General features: G+C 55.9%; 1 protein-coding gene across 2 annotated transcripts in view; it reads left to right on the forward strand.

Moving 5' to 3' along the window:
* Window positions 1-8,373, forward strand: part of SLIT1 (slit guidance ligand 1) — a 188,355-nt gene extending 179,982 nt beyond the window's left edge. Inside the window, exons 33-37 of one of the 2 annotated variants that reach the window (XM_003255278.3) lie at window positions 1,596-1,726; window positions 2,201-2,355; window positions 3,431-3,719; window positions 4,036-4,247; window positions 5,061-8,373. In XM_003255278.3, coding sequence (XP_003255326.2) covers window positions 1,596-1,726; window positions 2,201-2,355; window positions 3,431-3,719; window positions 4,036-4,247; window positions 5,061-5,299 — 1,026 coding nt within the window. In that variant the 3' untranslated portion in view covers window positions 5,300-8,373. Of the gene's footprint in view, window positions 1-639; window positions 777-1,595; window positions 1,727-2,200; window positions 2,356-3,430; window positions 3,720-4,035; window positions 4,248-5,060 lie in introns of those variants that run through there. The other variant, XM_030808989.1, reaches the window with a different exon arrangement.
* Window positions 8,374-9,706: the final 1,333 nt, after the last annotated feature.

Genomic DNA, 9,706 nt, shown 5'->3' on the forward strand with positions numbered 1-9,706 from the left:
GCAGGCGACCCTGGCTCAGGCCAGAGCGTCAAGATACATCTCTGCATGGTGCCCGGGGAACTGGAAGGACTCTGTGTAATCAAAACCTTTTGCATATGGGTATCAAAATCTCAGCTTGAACTAGTTTAAGCACAATTAGAAAGGTTATAGTGTCACAAAACCAGGGTAGGGGTGGACATGGTCTCATGGGTAACTGAATCCAGAAAACCAGACTTGCCATCATCCCCTCCCACCATTTCTTGTCCCAGCTACTCCTCAGTATCTGCCTCCAGTGCTGCAGACAGGCTTTCTGTGTGTGCCTGGAATGTGGCCAGAGTTAACTTTGGGCTTATACCTTTAACCAAATGTCCCTAGGGTCCCTTAACTCGTCCTTTTCATGCCTTCAGTTCCATCCCAGAACATCTTCATATCGAGGGGAAAATAAAGCAATTCCCACTTCAACAGCATTGATGAAATATATCAATAGTTTGCTAAACATTTTGGGGGGATGGAGAGGAGAGTGGTTTATATTGCATAGCACATGACAAAGAATGTTAAACTCCTCTTTAGTCATCTTTCTCTTTCCCCCGAATTCCATTCCCTGTCACAAATGCCACATCTTTCTTCCCTCTCTTTTGTCCTCTTTTCCTTTTTTCTCAGAACTTTTCAGCCTCTCAAACATGCGCATTCTTCTCCCTTCCCCTACGTCACCTCTCCAACATCCTATCCACTTACATAGTCTACATGGCCAGACAACAGCTAGCCTAACCGCCAAAAATAAAATTCACCAAAACCCTAACCAGCCATTGCCTCGGGCACGTCCTTGGTTTATCCTCATCTTTTACCAGACATTGATTTACAAAGGCTCTTTCTTGGCAGCTCAAGGAAGATCTCTGATTGTCCTGGCGTTAGTCACATGCCCATCTCTGAACCAGCCTCTGAGTCCACGGAGATGGGGCAGTGTGACTGGACAGGCTGGGTCATATGCCCAGATCCACAGACCAGGGGTCTCTTTACCAGAAGAAACGGAGGGAACAGGACAAGGCAGGGAAAAATGATCATGGCTCCTACAGCATCTTAGAGGGATCTCCCTCCTGAGGCAAAGATCTCACTTTTGCTTGCACGGTTCCAGCGACAGACACTACCTTCTGAGTGGCTCCTTTCACTAGGCTTGGATGACTCTGGCTGTCAGAGAGCCTTCCTGAACTTGTCCTCTCTGTAGTTCCCACCCTGTGCAGCTAGCTCCCCAAGGCCCACAGGACAAGGCTACCCACACCCAGCAGACAGGGGTCCCAGTCTAATTTTCCTCTCTGGGAAGATTGTCCTGAGGTCTCCTGGCTGCTCTTCCCGGCACAGAGTTTCCAGGCCTCAGGGACCCATCACCCTCCCCTGCCTGGACCTGGCCAGGCTGGCAGTGGATGGGGCTTGAACCAGAGGCTGCAGCCCCTATTGGTGCCCCCTGGAAGAATGGCCTTGGGGAGGCTGGCCAGATGGGGGAAGAGAGCTCTGCACAGAGCATCTCTCTTCCAATCTTGGGTGCCCTCTCTGCCCCATCTGCTAGCCTGTGCTGCTGCTGCATGGGGTGGGGTGGGAGAGAAAGTGCCACTGTCCATCAGGTCTCCACGGCAGAGGACAATGGGATCCTTCTGTACAACGGGGACAACGACCACATTGCAGTTGAGCTGTACCAGGGCCATGTGCGTGTCAGCTACGACCCAGGCAGCTACCCCAGCTCTGCCATCTACAGGTAGGGCTTCCTCATGCCCCCCAGCTGCCCTCGGGGGTACGGGACTGCCAGGGCGAGGTCTCCTGGGCCAAAAGCAGGTGGTTATCGAGACCTCTAGAAACCTGGGCTGCCTGAGTTTGAATGACACTTGAACTACCTGGGTTAGCCCCAGCTTGGGGCTGAGGTCTCTCTCTAAGGCCTGTGCAGTGGCCCCATCCTTCCCCATCCCACCACCACCTTCGAAGAGGCTCCTTAATGGGGAGGGGGAGACTCGTAAGTTTGGGACCCCTGCCTCAAACCTCTCAGCCTTCCCCAGGGAGTCCAAGAAGGGGAGTGAAAGGGATCGGGTGATAGACCCTTGAGCCCCCCGAGTCCTTTTCCTTAGATATTTGGTCTCCTGGGAAGCAGCTGCTGGTGTTTCTGGGGAAGTGCCTAGGCAGGGATGGTCCAGACTGATGCCCACTCCCTGGAACGGGGAACCCCCTCTTCTTCCAGTGCTGAGACGATCAACGACGGGCAATTCCACACTGTTGAGCTGGTTGCCTTTGACCAGATGGTGAATCTCTCCATTGATGGCGGGAGTCCCATGACCATGGACAACTTTGGCAAACATTACACACTCAACAGCGAGGCGCCACTCTATGTGGGAGGTGAGGACCTGGCCCTGGTGGGGCCTCTTTTGCTGTCTGGCCTGAGGCCAGCCAGGAGAGCTGGTACCTAGGGACTGTACTGTGGGAAATGCCAAGTGGGAAGATGATCCTGGTGGTGGCCAAGCTGCAGGTGGACTGGCCTCGCTGCCTGGAGCCCAGCTGCTCTCTGCCTGGCCCAGACTGACCAAGAAGGATGGATGCTTGGGTTGGGTGCAAGGTCTGGCTTAGGGGAGGTCCTGGGACTGTCCAAGCTATCTGCGACACCTTGGGCATCTTTCCTCTTGGTTTTGGGCTAGAAGGGGCTTTTCAATGGCTTAAGGTCCATTCCCAGTCTTGGGGCCCTCAGAGGCCCAGAGCCACTGCAAGAGACTCAGGCAAAGAGTCCCTGCATCAACCAGGGACTGCCTCAGCTGGCCTTAGAGGCTTTGCAGGCTAGATGACCCCGTCTACCACCTGCAAGCATTTCTAGGTATTGACAAGCAGGCTGCTGGATGCAGTGGGGCCATCTCCACCCTGTGGGAGGTGTGCTAAGGCTGGGGCAGAGGTGAGGGATGGCCCTGGGCCTCAGCCCAGCTCCGCAGCTTACTCCTTGTGCAGCTTCAGGCCAGTCATGAGCATATGTCAAATGGGGGTTAGCAAACCCTACTTCAGAGGGCTGCTGAGAAGGGACAGCCACAAAAGCAGTGACCTAGCGCCACATATGATATCTCGGTCCTGCCCCTTTGCTATGGCTGGGGTCTCTGGGAGGTAAAAGCTAGCATCCCAGGGAGAGAAGGCACCTTGGCGAGGGAAGCCAGACTTCAGGAACAGGCACCTCAGAGCCGCACGCAGCAGCTGGCCACCACCAGGCCTGATGCCCCAGCTCCAATCACAGAGGAAGCAGCTTTTCCCTTTCTTCTGGGAAAGGAGCCTGGGCCCTCCAAGGTGGCAAAGGACCTTGGATCAGGGTTGCAGAGGTGAGGGACAGAGCCCACAGGCAAGAGGGAAGGCCATGGAGCTGCCCAGACCTCCGAGGTGGGTGCCCGGCATAGCCCAAGCCTGACTCAGCCCAGCTCTGCTCCCTCCCCTACCCCAGGGATGCCTGTGGATGTCAACTCAGCTGCCTTCCGCCTGTGGCAGATCCTCAACGGCACCGGCTTCCATGGTTGCATCCGAAACCTGTACATCAACAACGAGCTGCAGGACTTCACCAAGACGCAGATGAAGCCGGGCGTGGTGCCAGGCTGCGAACCCTGCCGCAAGCTCTACTGCCTGCATGGCATCTGCCAGCCCAATGCCACCCCAGGGCCCATGTGCCACTGCGAGGCCGGCTGGGTGGGCCTGCACTGTGACCAGCCCGCTGACGGCCCCTGCCATGGCCACAAGTGAGCCTGGGGCACTGGGGGAGCCCTTGCCCCTGCCTACTTGTTCCTTCCCCATGGGAAGGGCTGCCTCACAGTTTTCCAACCCATATTAGAACATGTGGCCCAAGCCAGGATTTGATTACTTTATCTGGCTTTCACTTTTTATTAATAGGACAAGGCCTATAGGGACACACACATAGTCACATGCAACTCCCTTTGTTTCAGTCTTGGAAACAGAATAAAAAGACCTGTGAAGTCAGGGCTGGGCAGGGTGGGCTGTGTCGGGTGGGGTTTGGCTGGGTTTGTCCTCACAGCACCTTTTTTCTGTCCCCTCCAGGTGTGTCCATGGGCAATGTGTGCCCCTCGACGCTCTTTCCTACAGCTGCCAGTGCCAAGATGGGTACTCGGGGGCGCTGTGCAACCAGGCCGTGGCCCTGGCAGAGCCCTGCAGAGGCCTGCAGTGCCTGCATGGCCACTGCCAGGCCTCAGGCACCAAGGGGGCACACTGTGTGTGTGACCCAGGCTTTTCGGGCGAGCTGTGTGAGCAAGGTCAGGGGCCCCCCTCCTGACATGCCCTCCCCAGGGTCCCCCACAAATTGCTTTAGCAATTTGACTCTTTCTTCCTCCCAGCCTCGGCAGCCCTTCTGTCCTCCCCCAGCCCTGTACCATGGGCTACTATGGGGCTTTCAGAGTCCCTCCACCCTCTGGGCACTGCTCCCAATCTATCTCTCCTGGCCCAGTTTGCCCTGCAGCTCCCTTATCCAGGGTATGCGCCTCTTCTGGCTGGGGTCTCTCCTTGCAGAAGAGACCAGCCGGGGTAACAGCTCCTGGCCCAACCTCTGCATCTTGGCCCCATCACCTCATGACCTGGGAGCGGCAGCAGGAAGTCCAAGGGTTGGGGACTCCTTCCCAGGCCCTCCCTGGCCTGCTTGACCAAGATGGCTTCTGCTGGAATCCGGACTGCTAAGGCTGGGCAGGGAGAAGCTGGAGAAACCCAGAACTCAGGCACCTTAAGGGTCCCCTAGGCTATCCCCTCCCCAGCACGAATCCTTTCCATAATGTTATTGCCCCAGAGCCTCCAGCCTCTCTTGCACACCTCTAGCAATGGGGACCCCTCCCTCCCTCCAGCAGTTTAATCTGTCCTGGAGGGCCCTGACGCTAGGACCAGACTAGGCCCTGGGAGGAAGCTTGTGCATGTCAGTGGGAGGCAGAAGTATGCTGGGGACAGAGGTGGGGTCTGAGAGCCAAAGGATCCACCCCATAGATGCTGCCCTCCTCCTCCTCTTCCTCTTGCCTCCCTGGAGGCAGCAGCTCACCCATGGGTGTGCCCTGAGGCTTTCTCTTGGTGTCTGTCCCATCCAGAGTCCGAGTGCCGGGGGGACCCTGTCCGGGACTTTCACCAGGTCCAGAGGGGCTATGCCATCTGCCAGACCACGCGCCCCCTGTCATGGGTGGAGTGCCGGGGCTCGTGCCCAGGCCAGGGCTGCTGCCAGGGCCTTCGGCTGAAGCGGAGGAAGTTCACCTTTGAGTGCAGCGATGGGACCTCTTTTGCCGAGGAGGTGGAAAAGCCCACCAAGTGTGGCTGTGCCCTCTGCGCATAGCGCTGGGCGTGGACAGGCGGGTGAGGGCGGGCAAGGGGCCCCAGCCGCTGCAGCAGCGGAGACAGTCGCCAGCAGCTGGGCTGGGGTGCAGGTCATCACAGGACGGCTCCTGGGCAGCTGGGCCCTCCTGGGTGGGGTGGTGCCAGAGCAGCCTTTTAAAAGCAAATTGCGCCATAGCTGGGGGCAGTGGGGGTGGGCGAGGCCTGAGCTGCGGGCTGCCCTCTCTGGAAGTGCCTTGCACAAACAGGCGCTTAATAAATATTTGTTGAATGAATGTGTGCGTGAGGTCAGGCCAAGAAGTGCAGAACGATGACACCCCTCCTTACCTGCTACCTGAGTCTGGAGAAGAAAAATGACAGCCTTCCAAACCAACTCTTCCCTTTGGCCTGTGGCCCAGGCTGGCTTGGAGCTGGGTCTGTGGCCCCGGAAGCCTCTTACCCCTCTGCGGGCAACCATGAAGTACTCTCAGCCTCCCCAGGAAGCCAGCCTGGTTCATTCTGCTGCTACAGAATCTGCTGGTGGTAGGCCAGGCTCTGGAGTGGGGGTGCCGCCTCCTGCTGGCCAGGGAGGGTCGGACCCTTCCCCGCTGGGCTGACTGGCAGCTCTGCAGCCACTGCTTGGGAACGAGGCTGTGGGTGGAGGTGGTTCTTAGGACCAGGCCTCTGAATCCTAAAGTTCTAGGATGACTACTGTAGCTGCAAGGAGGGCTTATGTGGAGGAAACAGCCACAGGGGCTGCTCAGGGTGGCAGACCCCACTAAAGAGGGCAGAGGGTTCTTTGCTCTAGGTAAACAAACATCATCTGCCTCCAGACACTGGCCAGAGAAGGAGCATTGGTCCTGGGCTTCCCCAGCCACCAGTCAGCCACAAGCTGTCAGTGAGCTATTGGCAGAGGGACTGGGTGTGAGGGTCTGGGCCAGGGTGCTTGACCAGGGAGCAGCTGGTTCAGAGTCCTTCACACCGCAGGCCAGTAGGGAGCAGTGGAAGGGACAGTGCTCCAGGCATTGGGAAGTCCCCGCTGGCTCTATCACTCGGGGCAAACTTCTCCCCGCCTGGGCCTCTGGTTCCTCAGCTGTAAAATGGCTGGAGGTGGGGGGCGGGATGACTAAAGGAACAGTGTAGACTCCCCCACTGTGGTCTTGGGAGGCGAGAGGAGTTAGAAGACCTATCTTCATTGATCCCATAAATAAGTATTTATGTGCCTAACCCGGGGCTGGGGACTGTGGACATTCTGGCCTAATGGACAGATGTGAATTCATCCCAGAGCATCGCAGGAACGACCAGGATGCCCGGGAAGAGTTGAGCTGAGTGGGGGCTCCAGCCACAGACAGCGGCCCAGGCCAGAGGGTTGCTGGCAACAAAGGAGCCAGTGGTGGAAGAGGCGCTGAATATATGATTGCCTGACTGCGTTGTCTTCTCTTCCATACACAGTGAAAATGTAGAAAGATGGTTTGTGAGGCCAAACTGTGAATGGGCTAAAGGGAGGCAAAGTTGCACTCTCCTTCCCCAGAGGGCTCACCAAGAGGGCACACCCCTGGGGGGTTCTGGTGGGCAACGGGGGGTGAGCATGTCCCTGCCCTGGCTCCCTCCACCTGTGACCAGGAGGCATGGCTGGGTCTATGTTCAGGTGAGGCTCAGAGTGGCATTGTGTCCGCGTCCCCTGCCCATGTCCCCCACCCAGGGCAGTGAGGGGAGCCCTTGATGTTGGTTAGAGGGCTAGAGCTGGGGTAGAGGGTGCCTGGCATGTCCCATGCCACGGGGACTCAATCTAGCAACTGTTAGTCCTGGGGTCCCTGTGATGGGAAGAGGGCAGTGCCCTGCCCAATGTGGGAGATGTCCTCATGGCAGGATCTGCCCCTCACCAGGGGGCTGGGATCTACTTGCTTGGAGCTCTGAGCAAGGCCACAGTGCCCGCCCCCACCCCCAAGTAGACCACAGCCTGGGCCTCATGGGGCTTCTCCCAGGCCCACATGGCATCCCTCTCTTACCTTGAGTTTCCAGGCCACCGTGGGACCCTGCAGAGCATCTGCACCGGGCTGGATAGGGCAGAAAAGCTCAAGGGCAGCTAGCTTGCCTCTTCCCTGGAAGAAATGTGCTCTGGGACTCACCAACCCTGAGAAAGATAGCTTCCCTGGCCACCACCATTCCCCACCACCCTGGAGAAGCCAATTGCTAGGCTTGAAGGGCACTGGCTGGCAGGAGGCCTCTTCATTCTGCAGGAGGTGGAAAGGGCACCTGTAGACAGGTGATACTCACCCCTCACCCGGCGCCATGGGGCTGGGAGGTAAGCAGCTGGCATGTTTGTTCCCAGGGAGCACCATGTGAGCTTAAGGCTCCCCTGACCGGCCCCACCACATGGCCCAGCCTCCTAGCACAGCAGCGCTGACCTTGGTGCAGTCTGAGGATTGGAATCCACCATGAGATGATGTGGGAGTTGTGTGCCCCAGGATCAACTTTTTCTCCAACTTGGCCATCAACCAGCGAGTTGCTAAGGACCTGAGTCAGCACTTATGTTGCCTGTTCACACTCTGCTTGAAAGTCCGGAAGGTGGCTACTGCAAAATCACCCCTCTGAGAAGTCCTCTCTCCACATCTTGTCCCCCTTTGTGAAGACCCCTAGTTCGCTCTGCATTTTAGGCATGAAGAGATACAGCAGGGTGCGTCCCGAGGGAGCTGTGGCCTTGCAGCATCACTGGCAACAGGGCCGGGGCTCTCGGTGAAGGTGTCAGGAAGTGGAAAAGGCTGGACTTTGTCTCCTCTTTGCCTGCTGGTAGCCTAACCGCAAAAGTATCTCTTTATACAGAATACTTACAGATTCTAATATATATTTGTATTTCATTTTGTTATAGTATTTTTATATGTTAAAGTCAACATCCATCGTCTTGTTTTGCCTTTCAGATGCTATGTGGTCGTGGCACGTTTTGTTGGGGGTTTCTGTAGTCTTGTTTGGATCGACTCCTAGAGGCTGGTTTAGAACAGGCCCATGAGGGAGCTGCACCTGCCCTGGAAGTATTGTTTTAGACTATGTCGATATTGTCTATTGTCTTCCATGTGAACATGACATTGATTCACTCTGCCTTGTTGGTCTCTTTTTCTCCACCGAGGGCGGGCCCGGTGCTGCTGGCATTCTCTCCTAGGGCTTCTGGGCTGATCACATATGGGCCACCATCCAGGGATGGCTCCAAGGGGCTACACACGTAGGATGTCTGTCCCTGGAACTCCCTGCTCTTCCTGAAGTCCATTCCTCCTGAAGGAGGGGGTCCTGGGAGAGGGCTGGGGGACACCCCCAGGGTCTGTCAGTGCACGGCCGAGCTGGGGAGGCTGCTCATCCTCATCTGGCATGACATGGAAATTCTGTAAGTTTGCGCACAGAGCCACACCCATCTTTAATCTGGCTCTGAGGGTTTCGGAGCCATCAGGGCAATCGATAGTGTGACTTCTCAGATGCCCTGTGAGGTTCACTTTCCTGTTCCTAGCACAGTGGCTCTTAGAAATTGGTGGAGAAAGCAGGCACACATACATCTGCAGTGGCTCCGTCACCATTCAGACGAGATCACTGTAAGCACAATTTTATATGACTCAGGATGGATGTCTGGGTAAGGCCAGGCCCGGGCAGGCAGGCTGGGCAGGGTCACTGACACTAAAGGGAAGCCTGAGCCAGGACCATGAGCCAGGACCATGGACAGGTTTCTGTGGAAAATTGGGCCAGGGCAATGGTCACACAGGCCACACCTTAACAGCACATGGGTCATCTTAAAAGCGGCCAATTGATGATATAACTTCAGTGCCTTCAAAAAAATCAGGGATTTTGGAGGAAATGTAATGAACAGTGTGCAGGAGAGAAAATGTGTTCCAATGGGGTTGGATGCTCCTGTCTCACATGGCCAGTTGGTTACCTGTCAGTCACCTGGCTGTCACTTCTGATAAGGCAGCACGTACACAGACCCATTCCCCTGCCGTGAAGAAACAGTGACAAATGGGAACTGACAGTCAGGGGCTGTGGTGACCTGAAAGGCATGTTTTCCAATCTCATGCCAGCTGACTCTTACCATGAGTTAATTCTGTCAAATCTTCATCTTTTTAATTTTTTTTTAAAAAGTCAGAACTCTCAATCTTTATGTAAAAAAAAGCTCATGAATTTTTTTTTTAAACAAACACTAGGCTAAAGAAAACATCTGTAGGCCATCAGTTTGCTATTTCTGAGTTAAAGTAAAATCAGTGGCAAATTTCACTGCTAAAGGGAAATCCCCAACCAAGGGAATGGGCACAGCCGGGCTTGGTTGGGAGGGTGGAGGCCAAAAAGCAGTGCCCAGACTTCCAACAGGCGACATCCTGATTACTAGAGCTGCCAAGTTTTCCTGAGATTGGTGATGACACATCTCTATCATCCCTAAGCCCAAAGCCCTCAG

Source organism: Nomascus leucogenys, chromosome 3 (genome assembly GCF_006542625.1).
Source record: "Nomascus leucogenys isolate Asia chromosome 3, Asia_NLE_v1, whole genome shotgun sequence".
NCBI classification, from domain to species: Eukaryota; Metazoa; Chordata; class Mammalia; order Primates; family Hylobatidae; genus Nomascus; species Nomascus leucogenys.